Source organism: Pezoporus wallicus, unplaced genomic scaffold, assembly GCF_028554395.1.
Source record: "Pezoporus wallicus isolate ANWC-B61680 ecotype Strahan unplaced genomic scaffold, APGP_CSIRO_Pwel_v1 contig_1739, whole genome shotgun sequence".
NCBI classification, from domain to species: Eukaryota; Metazoa; Chordata; class Aves; order Psittaciformes; family Psittacidae; genus Pezoporus; species Pezoporus wallicus.
The window spans coordinates 1,224,971-1,244,478 of NW_026637351.1; the positions used below are offsets into that span (position 1 = coordinate 1,224,971).

General features: G+C 41.0%; 1 protein-coding gene across 2 annotated transcripts; it reads right to left on the reverse strand.

The window, feature by feature from the left end:
• Positions 1–1,349: 1,349 nt before the first annotated feature.
• Positions 1,350–14,163, reverse strand: LOC130596949 (ICOS ligand-like). Of its 2 annotated transcripts, none has more exons than XM_057405049.1 (5): positions 14,098–14,163; positions 13,635–13,687; positions 7,060–7,422; positions 5,840–5,875; positions 1,350–3,150 (listed from the first exon to the last, which is right to left on the reverse strand). In XM_057405049.1, the coding sequence occupies exons 1-5, from the start codon at positions 14,109–14,111 to the stop codon at positions 3,047–3,049; spliced, it is 570 nt and encodes a 189-aa protein (XP_057261032.1). In that variant the 5' UTR covers positions 14,112–14,163; the 3' UTR covers positions 1,350–3,046. The 2 variants fall into 2 exon arrangements, with proteins under 2 accessions (XP_057261032.1, XP_057261033.1); XM_057405050.1 differs by lacking the exon at positions 1,350–3,150 and adding an exon at positions 5,496–5,702 and having other exon boundaries at positions 14,098–14,156.
• Between the last annotated feature and the right edge of the window lie 5,345 nt (positions 14,164–19,508).

A 19,508-nucleotide genomic window follows, 5' to 3' on the forward strand; every position in this document is an offset into this window, starting at 1 on the left:
ATCTCTGCAGAAGGAGATAGAGAGGGAAAGAGAAGGGTCTAAAATTGGACAATCCCAGGAGCTGAAACAGAAATTGCAATGAGGATTGCATTACAAATAGCAACATGATTTTGTGCCACAAAAATAATCACCTTCCATGCTTATTTTCAACATGTTTCAGTAGCCTTTGTTTAACTGCTGAACATCATGCTTTGTGAATGACTTCCCTCGGGCTTAGCTGAAACAGCAGTGAAAATTCTGCATCAAAGGTATTACATTCATTTCTTGCTGATGACCTTTTTGGGCCGTTTTTCCTACGTTATATGGAACTGAAAGGAGCTCAGTGGAAAGCATTAACCAGTTAAAATGGCCTCACTTTAAGCATAGATAAAGTACAGGATAAATTCATTTTTGTCTCAGCAGTGTTACTGTCAAACATGAAAAAAATGAATTTGCTTTCACAGTCATTCTTTTGCAAGAATAATGTACAAGGATCTCTTACTAATTTCTTTAATGTAGCAGATTATCAGCCTATGCACTTGACATATGAAGTACGTAGTTGTGGGCTACCAAGATACTACAAGTGAGAGAAGTGGAGATCTCTCCTTTTTAAATGTGTGAATCGTTACTGCTCTCCTTAGTTTTCAAAATTATCCCTCCCATTCACGATGAAATTCTGGAAAACACAAGAAATATGTGCTGCTCATGTTCTGTGCATGGGGTGAACACAACAGACGTTTGTTTTGTCACCCAGGCAAGGAAGGACAAATCAAGGTCTACTAGTCATTCAAACCTTTCCTTGCTGTCCCCAAGGAAATCAGAATGGCAGTTAACTATAGCTTTGGGGAAATATAAAAACAGAGGTGTTTAAGCATCCCAAGTGCTGCTGCAAATCGGAGTAGTAAAAAAGTAGTGTTGTAAACAGCATTTAGAGGTCATTCAGTTTTCTTCCCCCACCCTTCATTCCTCCTATCTTCATCTGCTCATGTGCTTATTGTGATTCATGCCAGTTTGAACAGGCAAGGAGAATCACTTCTAAGGGTGAAAGAAGCAGATGACTGAGGGAATTGGGCATTCCTCATAACACCAGTCAGCACAGTGCCTGCTCTTAAAACATATTACTGAGCTGTATGTAAACATATGGCTCCCTCTCTGCAGTACTGAGGCTGTGTCCTAGAGCTGCATGCCTGCATGAAGATATTTAATTATTCATTACCTTGCCCAATAAATGCAGCTTTATAGTCACACAGCTTGTACTTGTGAGCGGAGGTGCTCATGTTGTTCATGTGCCTCAACACCTTTTGAAAAGTGGAGGGCTGCTTAAATGGCTGTTAGATTTTAGGACTCATGGGCCTTGAGATGAAGGCAAGCAGTTCAGAGTTTTGGGACTAACAGGCCTGTACAGATACCACCTTTTGGACTTTCTGATTGCATGGGGAGCCTAGCTAACTGTAGGAACAACTGGAATACGAATTAAGAACTCTTACAGACCAAGCGATTGCTCTCCTCAGGGTTTTGTTTGTTTAAGCTTTAATTTTAAATCAACTTTTGTTTTGAAAAATACATGGAATCTGAGACAAACATTTGGAAGGTAGGATGCAAAAAGACAATCACAGTATGTACAATTCATATATTAAAATCTTTATATGAAATGGGACGCCGACTGTTACACTAAGCTTCCGTGTATGCAGAGTAGCCTAAGTGCCAGCTGAGCATCACTGCAGCAGCAGCTCCGGCTGTGCATGGGATTCCATCCCTCTTCCCCACTGTGAGGAAAGAGCACTTTGTTAAGAAAGTCAGAGGTAACCATTTCCTTTACCTCAAAGGATACCACTTAAAGCTCTATTCTGCTCCCTTTCTTACAAAATAATCCTGTCTTTCTGTTGGAAAGAGGGTAGAATTGTTCCAAATCGACTTTATGTGCGTCCTTATGAGTCAGCCACTTCCCCTGGCTTGAGGGCCCAGCCAGAAGGAGCGCCTTGCAGTCACCCCTGTTCACCAGCCTGGGTGAATAGTTCTCTGGATGCTTCTCAGTTCTGCAATAGGGTGGGTGCAGCAACTGTGGCCTGAAACAGAACTTCTGGACTTTCTTGATACTGCTGGTATTCAGGATCCTTTCAATCTTAGGTTTACACAGGACATCTGTGCTACCTGAATCAAACATTTCCAGAAGTAAATCCATTTAATTTGCATAGGTATCAGTTACAATTATTCTGACCAGTTTTCCTTCAAAGGTGCTGCTTTTAAAGATATAACATTATCGCAGTACCAATTTCTTTTGGCACAGTTCTACCTTAAGAATCCATCTTTTGCACAATAATCACATTTACCTTGCTGTGTTTCATGACAGAAAGAGGAAATACTGAATTAAATCTTTTTTGCTTTTGGCTTATTTAGAAGTGGATTTTGTAATAACATATCGCTTCCTCTATGTTGATGTTTTATGAATTTCCATCATCATTCTCAGCCAGCTTCACCCTTCCGCTAAAGAAATACTACATTTCTTGTGGAAGAAAAAGTTGTTACTGATAGCCCATGATGCTTAGGAGTAAAAATAGAAGCTAAAGTTTCACATGCTCAAGTTGCACAAGCTTTGTGTCCTTACATGTCAGAAAACAAGAGCAGCTTCCTACTTCCAGTTTTTATCTGACACAGAGGGTGATTACCTTTCTCCTCCCTACAATTCTCTTGAAGGACAACAGATAAGATCTTAGGCAAAAGATCTCACTAGGGTCAATTATGATGTGACTTTGTAGTTTTATGAGTCTTTTATGCTGTCATTAAAGCAAAACCACAAAATCCGTATGTTCATACTGCCAGTACTAAAACCGGGCTCCAAGAAACAAATGAAAACCAGACTTGCCACCTCAAGAGTCTTGCTGCCTTTGATTTTGTGGAACTTCAAAATTCAGGATATAAACACCTAGTGCTAGGTCTGTTTTCAGCTAAGGTGTTTCTTTCACGTGGCTCTGGAACAGTTGTCACACCGTTCTGTCTACACAGCTGTTCTGCCCAATGAGGTCCTCTGGTGAAGAGAACTTCCCAAAGAGAAGGTTGGCTTCCCCAGTTACAAGTGCCAAACTCCCAGTGAGACCAGGAGGTAGAAAGAGAGGGGAAGCATTGCCAGACATGGTGCATCATTGGGGCTTCTGGAGGAAATCTGCCTGCGTCCTGAAAAATTAAAAAAGAGAAAGTCCACATATAACTGGTGATTTGACAAGAAATATATTTGAAGATATAGTTCGCATTAATGCATTGATGGAAGATTGTTGTAAAACCATATGGATTTTGGCTCTTTCAGAATTCTCCTTTTCAAGTCTTCAAATGTATGCCATCCAGAAAAAAGGCGAAGACACTCAGCAACATTGAACACAACTTCCTTTTCTGGATGACCAAGAACACTTGTTTAAAATCCTGACAGAACAACAGCTAAAGAGTATAAAATACATTGTCATTCTACCTACTCAGGGCCTGAGATAGGTGTTGTGATTAAGAGTCTATAAATAATGGTAATAAGTAGTAAAAAGTCTAGGCCACAGATGCTTAGGTGATACCAGCACTGTGTACCACTATTAGTATGTAAGCCACAATGTGGACACAGGGCGCAGACTGGCTTTGGCACAGATGGTACTTGCAACCTGTGCTGAATGTGGTACACAGGTAAAGAAAGATTTTGAACCCCCAACTTAAGCAGTGGAAAAATTTCTCCTCTAAGAGTTTAGGTCCAAGTGCTCTGGGAAGATCAGGCTGCATATTGTTTTCTACACCAATTCTTAGGCTGTTCCTATAGCTGTGGTATCAGCTTTCAGTATGTTCCTGCAGTTAATTTATGGCTAGTAGGGGTGCTTCCTTCCCCTCTTCCTAGAAGGAGTATGCTGTATTAACGTGTAAAGAGCAAGTAAACATTGGGTAGTCTTCAGTAATGCTTTGAAACAAATGTAGGATTATAGCAAGTCTCTTGGCTTCTTGTGACCTTCTCCAGGCTCAGGCCCTTCCATTAAAACAAGTTTTGATTGATCCAGAAAGAGTCTCACAAGAAACTAAGAGTGACAGTAAAATTAAGCTTTTAAAAATAATTAGGAAAAACAATTCAGCAAATAAACATAAATGAAGCAGAAGTGAAACAGATCAAACCTGTTTCTGTTTTATATAAAAATAATAAATACCTCCTGATCTGGTTACGATGACTGCAAAGTGTAAGAGTTATTTCTGCATACAGTGCCTTTGTTCTCAGCAAGTCATTTAGCTTTTCTAAGTCCCTTCCAAAATAACAACTAATACAAAACAGATTCTCTTCCTTTCTTAAGAAATTGCTGAAAGTAAAAAAAAAAGGGAGCTGTGGCTGATGATTTTCTTTAAAAGAAGTTGTCAACAGGAAACATTTTTTCCTTTTTGCAAAAAGTTGCATTTCAAAAGTTAGGCTTTTATTCTTTCCTCCATCCCCAAGCCCCTCAAAATCCAGCAGTACAGGAAACTTCAGGTGTCTTATGAATGTGGTTCAGTTTGTTCTCCTGTAGCAAAGGTGAAACACTCCCTTATCCCAAACACTTTTTTTTTTCTTTTTTTTTTTTGTGAAAATACCTTTTCATGATAAGAAATAGTTTCTATTGTGGAAAAGTTGTCAGAAAGTTTTTGGCTGAGTCAAACATATATACAACTATCTCCTTTAAATACAACCTACTTCTCTTCATTTTGAGAAGTTTCCACTGCTACTGCATTAACTATAAATAATTTATTTCTTGTGGAAGGTAACAGCTAGAGATATTCTAGCTCCTGTTCTATTTGCTTTTGTAATGTTGTAATATGGTGCTGTGCCACTGAAGGCACATTATATCAGCTTAAATTTAACTTTGTGGTTTTTAAAGACCTTTAAGCCAGCTAGGGGAGCTACTGCAAGTCTAAAAAGGATATTCCCTGTGATTTTTCAAGTTGTTTATTGCTCATCATGTACAGAGATGGTTTTTTTTTCTGTGTAATAAAACACTGGAACATTTCTCTTCCTTGGTTTTTATTTGTATTTATTGCCTTTTAATCTGGCTGTAATGTCATATTGTGGCTGAACTTATTACATTAACTGTAATATAATTATTGTTATGGAGTGGATTATCTCTTTCAGCTACATTGAGTAAAACACAAATTACAGCTATTGATTTTTATGTGCAAAATTTTGCAGGTTTGATACCAATTTAAAGTTTTGTAGAGCTAACAGGAAAAAATTGCTTACAAGCAAGATTTTTATGGGAGAATTTACTGACAATGGCATGTCAGAGCTGGACAGACCTTCTGCACTGCATTCCCTCAGGAAGTGTTACAAATGACCGAATGTACTTAAATCTCTGTAATGATTAAACTGAGACGGTGTCATCTGCACTATACCTCAGAATTGCCTTTGGTGAGATCTACTTTTATTTTCCCAGAAGAGCTTGTGTGGAGTCATAAATCATTTATTTTTAGAATATTTATTATCTTATTTACCCCAAAGGATAACCCCCCCCCAATCTCTTGATCTAGTCGTTTATTCATACCAAAGTAATTTACAAAGGCCTTAATTCATAGAACTGAATGGCTTCCATGTTGTTTTTTTACTGATTTTTATGATGCCTATAATGGTGAGTAGCTTTATAGACTGGTGACTGATGGCGCTTCAGTATTCTTCTTTCTGCAGTCTAGGTCTGTCTTAGTAGTGGAAATTCTTTTGCCTGAGACAGCTGTATTTTGCTAGGCTTAGTAAGAGAGAGCAAGCATCATAAGTCAATTAGACTTTCTCTATTTTCAGCACATTTTACCAATGTGACAAATTCAAATTAAAGCACTGGATAATCATTTAAGACAGTTAGCAGGTTAAGGAGTATTGCCTTACCAGAGGGGGAAGGAGCCTCCTCAGTGATAGAAGGAGCTGGAAAAAAAAACCACAAAAATCAAAGTTATGTGTTTTGAGGCTGGAACAGGAAAAGGGGGCTGATAATTGATCTAAGGGTTAGTAATTTTTTTTTCTGAGAAAGAATATATTTGTCAAACTTACTGAATGTTTAAATATGATCACATAATTAAATCAGAGTAAAAGACACCGTACTGTTGCCAAAAATCAGACGATAAAAAAGATTTTGATTCTCCATTTTCAAAACACTTTTTTCATTTTGAAAACTGCAAAATGTTTCACTTTGAAATTTTCTGAACAAAAGTATTTTACTTCACATTTTAGAAACATTTTTCTCTTGAGAACGACGTGCATTAAAACAAAGATACTGAAGGGTTTCTGTTACTTGAAATATCTTTTTCTATTTTAAGTGGAATTAAATGTTTGTAGTTGACCAAAATTGAAGTTTTCTGCTGATTTGTACAACCAAGACACCTTAAAAAACTATGATTAGTTTGATGTGCATCCCCTTTTTAAAATTTGCTTTTTCAATCTGTCAACTGGTCAAACCTAAAGCCCCATCATTCTGCTGGCCATGCTTGTGGGTAGTTCAACCATCTTAGCTCTGTTGTTTGGCACTATCTGAGCATGTGTTACAGTCTCACTCATTTTCTTAAGGAAGAAAAATGATTCTTGTTGCATGTGTCCAGTGTTGCCACCAGATCCAGATCTTCCAGGCACAAGGGAAAAGGTGAACAGCAACTGTCTGTCTGATGTCAGAAAGGGTGTATGGGCTGGACTTCGGATTTCATTACCAGAGACAAAACTAATATGGCTTCACAGACCCAAGTGCAAACAATGAAATAATCTCCTGTTCCTCTGGGACAAGGTGGATCCATGACAGTACAAAGCCATAAATAACCAAATGCTTAGAAGTTGGGGAGACCTCATTATTCATTAATGTCTCCTGTGAAGGGAGGAGGAAGAGGCAGGTGGCTTGCCTTCAGGAGTCCTGCTGCTTCCATCAATATGCTGTGCTGAAGCTTAACAAAGATGCATTTATTTTCTTCCCAGTTATTCTTCCAACAAAAGCAAGGAACAGAATGAAACAGTGAAGATCTGCTTTAAAAATTGAAGTCATCCCACCTAACGGCCATACAGAGATTGTCAACAAGAAATGCTGCCCCCGAGCCCCTCCCACGGAACTATAAGAAAAATCTTACCTGATACAATGAGTTTAACATTAGATTTCTGTGTTTTGTCGGCATGATCCCCCGTCTGTTTGTAGATGCAACTATATACAGCTGTGTCCAGTAATTTAACATTGGAGAGCTTTAAGGAAAAGTTGCCATGCTTCATCTGGTCAAAAAAAAGGCTAGTTCTGCCATGGTAATTGTCATTCTGGAACTGCGGCAAATCCTGCCCATTGAGAACAAAGTGCACTACAATGGTGTGCTGAGGATCGTCAGCCTCTATCTGCCAGAACAGCATTGAATTGGAGAGGGTCAGCTTTCCAGGAGAAGTGGTGATGCAAGGCAAAACAACAGTTTCTCCAACAAATGCATGGCATGTTGTGTCTGGTCGACCTGGAATAAAAACCACACAACTTTCTCAGTGTGCAGCAGAGCTAGGGACACCAGGTTTTCTAGAATTTGGCTTCATCACACCATTATTGCCTCTCTTCCTCCCTCTTCTATGTGTGTCCTCCTGCTCCCAGCCAGGCAGAGGGCAGTAAGTGCCATGCCAGGATTGAGGGCCATGCATGCTCAATGCTCAGCGAGCTCTGCAGCAGGACAGATGTTGCTGCATGCAGTTGCTTTCACTTCATCCATGTGGGTGCTGCTTGAACTTGTCTCTTTAGCTGATGATTTTTCTCCCAGTTTCTGAGGAGATTAGTTTTGAGATCAGGTGTCTGATTTGATTCTAATTAACCAGTCAGTTCACAAGAGGAAAAGGGGATGCAGAAAAGTGAAGATGCACACACATAAATAAGCAAGTATTGCTTTTGTAGGAGGGAAGTCTGAAAAAAGAAGCATGAAAAGGGTGTTACATCAGCACGAGAAAGATCCTGGATGAATCTGGTCTCCCCCAACTCCTGTTGCTTGCCTGTCAGATCATGGCTTCCAATTTGTCAGTAATGCACTAGAGGCTCCTGCCTCCTTCCCCTGTGACACCTTGCAGAGGGTCTGGCAGAACAGGGCTTTTATCTGCAGCTCTGGCTTGCTGCACTCTTGCTAAGCCTGCCCTCTCATACTCTTTGGTATAGCTATTGTCCCAGTATGCCAGAAAGAAGGTAAATGACTTTTCCAAGGGAGACAGATACTTTGTACGGGTGGTGGGTGGCCTGGACAGATCTTACCAACCAGTTCCAGCAGAAGCAAGAACCAGGGTTCGGGTAGCCTGCTGGTGAACAAAGGTAGGCAGGCAGGGCAGGAAGACAAATGCGTCTCACTTATACACACTGTTCATTTAATAACTCTGGTACTAATTATTTTTATAAATTATTCCAAGTTAGTTGAAAGTATACTAGAACTACAAATGGGGGAATCTGACACTGTCATGTAGGACAACTTTTACTAGGTTGTGGTGTTATATTTTCTGGGGGAAGACTGCATTATGGAAGAAGGAGGGTTCTGTGCGTTTATAAAGCATAGACAAATAGGTGTTTTCAGCACAGAATGTGGGCTTAAATTAACACTTTAACCAAACCTGTTTCATAAAAATATTTTATAAATTAAAATGCAGATGTATTAATTTGGATAGAAAACTCATTCGCAGCAGGGAGCAGAACAAAAGCAGCATGAGTCTGTGACTGTGCCAAGGAGCAAAACTAAAATTCACTTTGAAACAACTCAATCCCTTTTCATGGCCAAAGTTCTGTGAAGCATAAGGCGTAAGTAATCAGACTACAGTATCACAAAATCATTAAGGTTGAAAGGGACCTCTGGAGATCATCTGGTCCAACTCCTGCCAATGCAGGGCCACCTACAGCAGGTGACACAGGAACGTGTCCAGGCGGGCCCTGAATGTCTCCAGAGAGGGAGACTCCATGACTGCTGTGGGCACCTGTCCCAGTACTCTGCCACCCTCAACATAGAGAAGCTCTTCCTCGTGTTGAGGTGAAACTTCCTGTGTTTTAGTTTATGGCCATTGCTCCTTGTCTTTGTGATAAACACATAAACGCATTGGCTTTTGCAAATCATAGGTGTGGTTATGTGTATATAACTGTATGAGTTTACAATAATGGAAACAAAGCTCGTTAAAGACACAGGATTAGACAAGTTAAAGAAGGGCCGGAACTCTTGAGCAAAATGGAGTCACATAGCAGAAGAATTTGTAAAGGTAAAAGAAAGAAGGGGGGGACTTGATACCAGAAAAGCTAGTGCCTGGAAAACATAAAGTACTTTTTAACTTAACTTAGGCTGTAGAAAGAGAACAATGTTTACGTTGTAAGTCTGTGGAATTTAGTGGCCCCACTAAACATGAGCTAATTGTTTCACACTATTCTTCTAAAGTATCTTTAGCTTTAAAGAACAATGTTTGTGTTATAAGTCTGTGGTGAGATAACAGGATTTAGTTGCCCCACTAAATATGAATGAGTTATTTCACACCATCCTTCTACTTGTCAGTTAGTTTAGAGACAGAGCCTCCCAAACATCTGCTAGCTTGAGATACTCCTTGTCTGCCCATCCTGCAATAAATATTGCAGGAAGGTCACACTGTTTTAAATCTTTTAAATCCTCAAGACCCCTGCCCACAATGACCGGAGAGCAGTGCACAGACGCCAAGAAGAGGAGACTTATGATAATAAGTTCCTGGAGCTAGTTATAATATTCCCCGCCTATACACAGGAACTATGAACATGTATGTGACTACTGCAATAGTGAAAGTATATAAACCTGTACCAATACTAATCACTTGCACCTCCGGCTACAGTCATGCACCCAGTGCTGTTGCTTTTGCTTTATTGACTTTGTCCCTCAATAAAACCTTGTTATCTTGTTTAGAAGAGCGAGCTCATATTTCACATCTTGTTGCTGGGCACCACTGAAACGAGTCTGGCACCATTCTCGTGGCACCCACCTTTGGGATATTTATATGCACTAACGAGATTCTCCTCTTAGTCTGTTCTTCTCTAGACTAAACAGGCCAGGCTCCCACAGTCTCTCCTCCCAAGAGAGATGCTCCAGACCCCTGATCATCCTTGTGGCCTCCGCTGGACCCTCCCTCTCCAGTAGCTCCAGCAGTAGGACTGAGGAGCCCAGCACTGAACACAGCTCTCCAGATGTGGCCTCACCAGGGTCACGTAAAGGGAGAGGATCACCTCCCTCGCCCTGCTGGCAACACTCCTACCGATGCACCCAAGGATACTATTGTCCCTCCTGGCTGCAGGGGCACACTGCCGGCTCATAGTCAACTTGTCACCCACCAATACTGCCAGGTCCTTCTCACCTGAGCTGACCATTAGGTCAGCCTCCAACCTATACTGGTACTTGGGGTTCTTCCTCCCCAGGTGCAGTACCTTACACTTGGGTGAGAAAAACAAATGTTCTCAGTCACAGCATAGTAATTCCTGTGTTCCAGGCCTGTGCATATGTTGGGCTAAAGATCAAAGAGAGTCTCAGTTCCCTTTTGCAGCCACTGACACCAGCCAGGGCTCAGCTTGTTACATACCAGGATCTCTGTTTCTATATTAATCAGTGTCTGTTTTGAGGCTTGTCTGGTGTCACATTGTGTCCATCCAGACAGACATAAAAGCAGAAGGAAAAGTATAATTCAGAAAGCTAAATTGTGGACCCAAATGTCTTCAATTATATCACCAAACATCTGCTTTCCTTTGGTTTTCAGATTTTTCAGCTGAAAATCACCATCTGCTTTTGCCTAACAATATAAACTTTCAGCTGAAAAATCACATCCCCATGGTGATGTATTGAAAATAGTAAACCAATTGTCCATCAGAATCAGAGAACCAAGTATTTCTGGTGGTTGGTAGAAGATTTCTCTTACTGTGTAGAGAGCTCAACTGTTTTCAGACTGTATCAGTTGCTGACCAGGTTTTGCTTCTCAAGAGGAGCCTGAATTACAACAATATCCAAACAGGGGTCTTATTTTATTTATAGTAAAGCTTGGCCTCCACTGTACTGTACCCTCACTGCCACAGCACGTATGACTGTGCTCCCCAAGGAGACTCTTCAGCCCTCCAATTAGTAGCATACCCAGGCTGTTAGCTGTAACTGGCACACCTAAAAGGGCCACCACCACCACCTGAAGGAGAGCAGGGAGCAGCCCGAGAGCCATCCCTGAGCTGTTTGGGCCTGGGGAGCTGAGGAAGGCTGAGCTCAGCAGAGTCCTTCTGAAACAATGCCATGTCTGAAAGCAGATTGCAGTTATGTCTGGCCATGGTTAGCTAGCCACAGCAGGGAGGTGAGGGAGCCTGAGGCTGCTGCAAGTGTTTTGAAAGCTCTGGAAGAAGTGATCCTCCCAAAGAGCTTTCTAGTGGGAAGAGTCCTGTTCACAGGATGCCCTCAGGAGAGAAAGTGCTTGCACTGTGTGGAGTTGCATGTGGGTGAAGAAAAGATCATCCTGAAATCCACAAAACTTGTGGCTTTATTTAGAAAAATGGACAATAAGCATTTGCCTAATGACCAAAAGAGAGAGTTTATCCTATCTCCTGATCACAGTAATTTCTAAATTTAATACTGCGTTTAGAAGTGTATCTATTTGCTTTTTGACTCTTTATTCTTTTTGCAAAGATGGAGAAGAGTGGTGCCCAACATAACCCTTCCCTTCCTGTATGATACTGTGTACAAATGTTGTAACACTTATGATGACTATTAATACCCCTGAGGTTAAACCTACACTGCCTTCAGCTGGTAAAACCAGGGCATCAGGAGGCACAAAAGGGAGCACAGCTGAAGTTGCCTGGGGCAAGAACAGGTGACTGGAATCTGGCTGTAATGAGTTATTTAACAGAGCCTACAGCTGAATGAGGTTTTTTGTTGATGGGAAGAACAGACTTCTGGGTACAAGTCAAGTAAATGTCCTTATGGAAGCCAGTTCTGGGAAGAAGTATGAAGTAACGCTGAAGGTTGCTGATGTTGTGTTAAGCTTCTTGCTGTGGCTATTGATGTGTCAGGGAGGTATGGTAGCAGAGAGTTGCTTGGCCAGGCGGCAGAAGCAGTTATACAGCAAGGATGGTGGCAGTTGCTGCTGGGGTGTATGAAGCAGGATGAGTAGTGCTCATCTGATCTACCTGGTAAGCTTTGCATGTGGAAGGTGCAGTGTTTTACCTTGGAAAAAACGTGTGTTGGCCCATGGCTTTTATTGTGGTTGTAAAAATGAAATGTGAGATGAGTTTATTTTCTGGTTTTATTTTTTTTATTATGCACTTTAAATATTGTCCAAATGTTTAAGGCTCTCAAGGTGAAGTTGAGTGTGCCAACTTAATCAGCCTGTAAGATTCCTATAACAAGGAAATACTGCTGTTTGGTGTCTAAAGCGTGGTGCAAGGGAACTTGGAATGACTGGGCTTTTTTGTTTTTCCCTCCTTTCCCCCCAAGATGATCTAGGGCAATCATGTTTATTTATTAATTATATGTTGCTGGTACCAGAGGAATCTGGGATGCCAGTAGGTGATCTAGGGTTTATGCCTTGTGGAAAAAGGCCTGGAAGTGGAAAGCTCTTGGGTATGTGTCTGTAGATCACTCTGGTGATTCCAGTGCAGTTCTGACATTAGTAAAGTAATTTAGTAGTGGAAGTAATGGGTTAAGCAGGAAAATGTTCTGATGTTAGAAACAAGGTAACAGGTAATTTCTTGTATCTCTGAGTACTTAGGAGTTTAAACTGGAATATATTTACCTGACAAGGTAGTGTTCTGTGGCTTCTCGCCACCTTATGTCTCACCCACATGCAAAAGTATTTTAGGGAGGGTAGGGGGCTGTTTGCAATCCCAGTTACTTGCTCAGAAACACTGAACTTGAGCTCCCCTATTTTAGGGAGAGGGAGAAAAGGAGTCAAAGGGTAGTCACTTAAATGCTTGCAGTTGCACTTAGCTACCAAAAGGGCATGTCTTGAGTGGCAAGAGACTTGTCACACTGATTTGTGGAGACACATGAATTTTTTCCCTAAAAATGTCAGTTGTGCTCCCGGAAGAGAGAGAGAGAGACTAGTTCCAGAGGAAGTGTAACCTCCTGAACCACTGCAGCGCTTGGTAAACCTGAGATGTTTATGAGCAATGAGTGTTTTAACCACACACAGAAGACTTAATATTGCTGAATGTAAGCCTGAGATAAGGAAATTACAGGGAGTTGCTCTGAGGCTTGTAGAAACTCCCTCATCTGTACATACTAGTGTACCTTTTTCTACATAATGTCAGAAACCCAGTGCAGCTAGAACTTCGTGGAGCATGTGCAAAGATTCAGGCAGAGAGGTTGCTGCTGGGATCCGGTCCTTTCACTTACCTGGTTATGCCTATAGCAAACCCAGTACTTTAACAGCTAACTGCCTTGTATCATTATAAATGATGAGATTCCAAGTCTTTCTTAACATTGTGGAAATGCTAGGGTATTTTTAAAAATGTGGGCAGGATAAACTTCATAGGTTAAGATTTGTGGACCTGGAACACCTTAACCTTGAAACCACCTCTTTCAGGTAGAGGTTTATCTGAAGGTTATTACCTGTAAGCAAACCTTGGACTGTGATGAAATATGTTCAAAACAAAGCATGCATTTGTTCAACATTCTCAGTTTGTGTATTCACATATAAACACCTTCTAGATGTGTTGTTATAGTATATTTACCTCTTGGTAGAGATGCAAACAGTAAGCAGGCAACCGTCCACAGAGCAGTCTCCCTAATGAAGTGAGAGAGGGAGAAATTCCAAATGCTTTGTTAGAATGCCAAAGCAGAAACCAAAGACCTTTTCTCTGGCATAATTTATGTCCTGCTTCACAGCTCCCTCATCTGTGAAGGGAACTTGGATATGAAACTGGGATGGGTTAGAAACCCTGTCTTATTTTGTTATCTAGTCTTGGTGTGGATTGTATCTCTTGGCTGTAGATCTGAGGTTTCTCAATGGTCGTAATGAGATGGTGCTTCAGTCACAAATGCCCATACTTCCTGCTTGTGTTCTCATGTGGACAAAACTAATTGTGTATACGTAGTCATAGTTTGCTTTCAAGATTATTTTCTATTGTAATTAAATGAAATTTCCTCTGCCTCCAAACTTCAGCTGCTTTGCGGGACAAGAAAAGCACAGCTTACCATTTCATTTTCATGCCTTCCCAGCCCTTAGGAAACCCTTCTTGTCATAAGCTTCACCAGGTGCTCCAGTTGCTCTTCTGTCTCTGCAAAAGAGTGAAAGGCTCTTAATTTTTGTTGCCACAGGCATTTCTCCAGAAGGGAACAGGGTATTTACTAGTACTTTGCTGTGATTCAGTCTGTTTTCTTTCACTCTGTGTGTATAATACAAGTAATGTTATACACAGTGTATATAATATTGAGTATATACAGCAGGGTGTATATACTGTGTATTGTAAGAATGTATTCAGAGCATATTTATTTTCATGTGTAGGATGGATGTGTGTCAGAAGCTGTGTACTGACTAGCCCTGAGCTTTCAGCATAGTGAAGGGATTCTTCTCCAGAGGCAGCTGAGATCAATGAAGGTGCTGAAACCTAATGGGTATTGTATTTGTCAGGAGGTGTGGATGCCATTCCTCAGACTATCAAATACCATCCAAGCTGCACATCTACTAGCAAAATGCAGACTAATGGCTAATAAGCCTATAGGGAAAATGCTACTTAAAAGTAGAACTGCTTCTTTGAGGAGACTGTTTAATCTTGGCAAAGTCCCATTTTCTGCTGTGGTAGCTCTGCCTGGGGAAGGCGCTGGTGCTGTTCTCCTGCCTACTGCTGCTGGTGCAATGGAATCAGATCTGAAATGCCAAACTGCATCTGAATTGCATGTGAATGTTGAGCTCTCTTGTCAGCCACGTGCTTTTGTTATTTTGCTACTGAAGTTTAAGCTTGTGCATAAAAAAGGAGCAAGGTAGGTCTTGTTTTAGGAAGTAGTATCTAACTGCAGCAGTGTTTCAGATCTGTCTAGCTGGGGCATGTGACCTTTCATTTAGCTTACTCCAGTGCTGTTTAGTTGAAATAACTTTTTTTTTCCTCTGGATTGAGAGGATTCTGCTTGAACAGAAATGTTTACACTGAGCCTCTGGAAGGATTGTTCTTGGTACACTAAATTGGAGATCTGTTCCCATCTGTGCAATTCAGATGGAGTAAAATGTTTCAGTCACCACATGGATCAGCATTTAAAATATCTATTTGATATTTGACATCACTTTTTTTCCTTTTTTTTTTTAGGTTCTGGTTTAAATAAAATGTAAGTTTAGGAAGCTAACAAATTTTTTCTTTGAACTTTTTCAAATGTAAAAATTGATCTGCCTACTGGCCATTATAATCTGACAAAGGAATTATTTAAGACTTGCTTTTCAGAGATTTAACCAATTAACTGAATAAGGCTTTGCTATGAAGAATCGCTTCCTGAAGAACTGAAATACTAATAACTCTTTAACACACTAACCTACCTGAAATAATGAAGGCTTGTGATGTAATTAAACTCCCTGATAAAATGCCAAAACTCTGAACTTCTTGGCAATGTCTCTGTCATTCAGCTTTTGTCATGCATGAGCTTATTTTCTAAGCAAGTTAGCTCAGCCTGCGATGCAAGTTAATCAAGTAGGCAAGTAACCAAATGTTCCCAGTGCCTGTAGAATAGCAGGACTTTGTGTCCCAAAGTAAATTGACTCAAGTTATTTTTTTCCAGTGCACAAGGGGCGGGGATGAGAGGGCCTAAATACTACTCTTGAAGGCTTTGTGCTCTTAGAGCACTAAAATTCTCCCTTTAAAGTGAGTTAAAAAAGTAGTATTTTTTGCAAATGCTATGTTAACCCTGGAAATAGTCTTGCTATGGTATATTAAAGATATTCCCCTGTGAACAGCTCTCCTGGTTAGGACAGCTGGGGTGGCAGGAGGGGAAAATCCTGTGGGTAGAGGTTCTTTGCATGAGCCGGGGGCCTGTGTTGTGTGCAGGTGTTTCCTTGGTGTGTTTGTGGTTTTGTGGCTTTTTTTGTTTGTTTTGTTTTTTTTTTGTTCTTGCCATAAACCTTGCTCTGAATTCTGTGGACAGCTATTTGATCATCAGGAATGGTGCAGCTGGAGGATGATCAGGGCAGCAGTTCTGGTGGCAGAGCAGCCATGTAATAGTACTAGAAAACCCAGCTGGTTTCAGTGATCAGTTCAGCAATGGCTTGTAACCACAGTACCCCTGTATACTTTCATAGAATCCTAGAATAGTTAGGGTTGGAAAGGACCTTAAGATCATCTAGTTCCAGCCCCCCTGCAAAAGTCTGGGATTTAGGACAGAAAAGACCTGGGAACTGATTATCTAGAGAAGGATTGTGAGATGTTGTTAATGGGACGATGGGTTGAAGTAGGGTGCTAGCTGAGGCATGGAGGGAGATGCTGAGCTGGAACCTTTTGACACGAAGAAGTACTTCTGTGTGGTGGCCACAAAGTGTGGCGTTGATTTAAGTTGTGAACCAAGTGGATGTGGCAATCTGGATGTTATGCTGAAGTGATTGATAGGCTTGGCAACTCTTCTGCTTCATTTGCCAACCTCCAGCACTGGCTGAATAACATAGGTAATGTAGCCTGGTACTGACTGAACAGTGATACAAGCTGGAACAGACACAAGTTGCAGAAAATGCCAGTAATTCTGAGAGGATTAGCCAAAATCACTTAGCAGATGAATAAGGGCCACTGCCAAGAAGGAAAGTGCTTGTTTAACACCTGGCAAAGCTTTGTATCTTAGTAACTGATGTAATTTTTCCAAGTGTTGTTCCATCCTTACCTGTGCCATGCCTTTGGCTTCTGAGAACAGATGTATGAGAGCTGACTTGTTACTGGTGCTCCTAGGAGGATAGGGGAATATTTCTCCCTGACTCTGGGAAATCCTGAAAGCAGCCAAGGAGAGAAATGTTGCCTGTAACCGCACAGTCCTTTTACCTTTAGGCAAAAGCTAATTGCAAGCTAATGGGTGATCTCATAAATGGAAATTATGGTCTGGTTTCTTAGCGAAAGTTCTTATGATGCAACAGTCTGTACTGGAATTGGGTGATTGCTTCTGGTCTTCTCTGAAAGCAACCTGTAAGCAAAATGAGGGATTATTGAGAAACAAATCCTATAATTAGTTCAAGGAAAGATATTTAAGAGATCTTGGTGAGGGACATGCTGGCTTGTATCAAAAAATTACAGGGGCTTTCTCTTTTAGTGTTTTAGATTTTGAAATTAATTACCCTGATTAGAAAGCAATTTTCTGGGCATTTGCAGTTAATAGCTGTGTGATTTATCCCCTCAGCTCAAGGCCATGGACAGAAGTGCCCTTTGCCTCCTGGGGGACTGTCTGGAGCTTTAGACTGCAAAATGTGCTGTGGTGGTAGCTGAATCTTGGATTGGGATCCCATCTTTAGGTGCACTGTAGCAAACCTCATGTAGTTGTGAACATGCCTGGTCTGCTTTTCATGGTTGTTTTGGCAGAGTTTATAGCTATTTAAAACATTCTGAAGGTGTTATTTGCTGTGCACTGGGGTGTTCTGTACTCTGTCCATGTTTCCCTTTCCCCTCCCTGTGCTCCAGCCACACCACCTATGCTGTGGAGGTGGAATGGCGGGTGGGTGGAGCGCTGTTTGAGCTTGCTTGTTTCCCTATGCTGCTGTAACTTCCTGTATTTAAGGTTTATCATGGGACGCACTCATGCTCTGCGGACTGAAAGATTGTTATCAAATGCACATCTAATATGAAAAGTTATTCCTTCTCAAAGGATGAATGAGTGATGGTGTGTGACTTCTTCTCAGTAGGAGGCTGTACCTCATACATAGTACTGCAGTGGGAACTTGCACACCTTCCCTGGCTTTGAATAAATAGCTTTTGGTGAGGGAGTGTTTATCTACACATACAGAAATGAAACATGTTGGGGAAATGGAAGTTACAATTTATATTTGATCAGAGTTCCCAGGATTAAAACACTAATATCTTCCCAGTGGTTTGGAGGAAAACAGCAAAAATCTGGATGTGTGGCCAAAAAGAGAGTGGATATGAGCGAGAAAGTTTGATAAACTGGAATGCTCAGGAAACTAAGGTTTATTCTTGATTTCAGAATAACCTTTCTAAATACTTCTGTCTAAACTGAAGTTGTGGCTTTGTGAAATGGGAAGGTTTGCATGGCTCAGGGGACTGATGTTAAATGTGGTATGTTTCATTTCAAGTTTCAGAAGGAAACACACTCTTGATATGCAAGTGAGGATTCAGCAATGATCAAATGATGCTATAGTCTTCTGGTTATTTAGTATTTTCATGTTATGTTTCATCTGGCTGAATTATCAGGCAGTCAAAATCCATTCCTGTTGTATTTCCAGCTGTTGGAGGAATTTCATCTCTTCCATCTGCTTGAATCCCTTTTGTGAAGGTCAGTCTAGGGACTAGAGGGATATCCGTAGGCAGATCCCAGAAGGATGTTGTATCGCTGCTCCCTGTGGGGTCTGTGTTACGCAGTTTTGCATGGCAACTGTGTATAATTTTAGTAGTGGGCTCTCATCCTATTATTTTAAAACATGCTTTTACCTCTGCAACAAGACTTTTGTATTAGATTAAGTACTTAGGCTTTCAAGAGAACACTGCTGCTGGCAGGGCAGTGCCTTTGTGTTCTTTTTGTTGGGAATTTTTCCGATTTGGGGAGCAGTTTCTGACCTTTAAATCCTTAGCAAATGTTCTCAGCCCCACCTATCCCTGTCTTGCAGATTATGAATCCTCCTGAGTTTCTGAGCACTGCACGTTTGACACTGTCTGGTGGAAGCTCAGACAGCACAGGCTAAGCAGCATATGGTGTATCCCACCCTTTGCCTGCCTCTGTGCTTACTGGCGAGACTTCACTCACTGTGGCTAGTGGTGTGTGGTGGTCTTACGCCGTTTGCAACTTCTGAAGAGAAACCAAAAGGCCACCGTTCCTTTTTGTAATGGCTTTCTGGCAGCTCCCCTAAAAGTTCCTTATTCTCAATTCCTTTTTTGCTTTCCTGAGAGTTTCCACTATTCTTCATCTGCCAGTTCTAGCAATGTTTTTTTCTCTTTTCATAAATAAATTCTTGAATAGAGAGTTGCTCTCAAGAGATTGCAGTTACTTGAACAAGGCATAGATGTGTGGGGTTGTTTTTTTTTTGTTTGTTTTTTAGAAAGCTTAACATAGTGGCTCACAAGTGACAGTGCAGAAAGAAACAGGTGTTCCTTCAGCTGACTCAATATTGTGTAATTTTTTTTTTTCCTGACTTTGAAGGCAGCTCCTGTCAGACTATCTGCTTCTAGTGCTCTCTGGATGATGTTTTGTTTTGTTGTTGCTTTACTTCACATTACCTTTGTCTTCAGAACTTAAATGTTAACACTGAAATAAGGACTTTAACTTTTCATTCTTCACTCTAGGTTTTGTTTTCCTCTGGCATGTGCTCAATCTGACCCTTATATTAAGGATATTACCTGATTCTGGATCACTCTATTCAACAACAAAACAGTTAAGCTGATGCTTGGATTCACTGATGTGAGGAATCCTGGAGACATTGA

What these genes read in the sequence shown, in the direction of transcription:
- LOC130596949 (XM_057405049.1), bottom strand. An exon ending in TGTTAAACTCATTGTATCAG is followed by an intron (nt 5,876 to 7,059) that starts GTAAGATTTTTC and finishes TTTTTTTTCCAG; the next exon opens with CTCCTTCTATCACTGAGGAG. An exon ending in GGAGGCTCCTTCCCCCTCTG is followed by an intron (nt 3,151 to 5,839) that starts GTAAGGCAATAC and finishes TTAATTTTTCAG; the next exon opens with GACGCAGGCAGATTTCCTCC.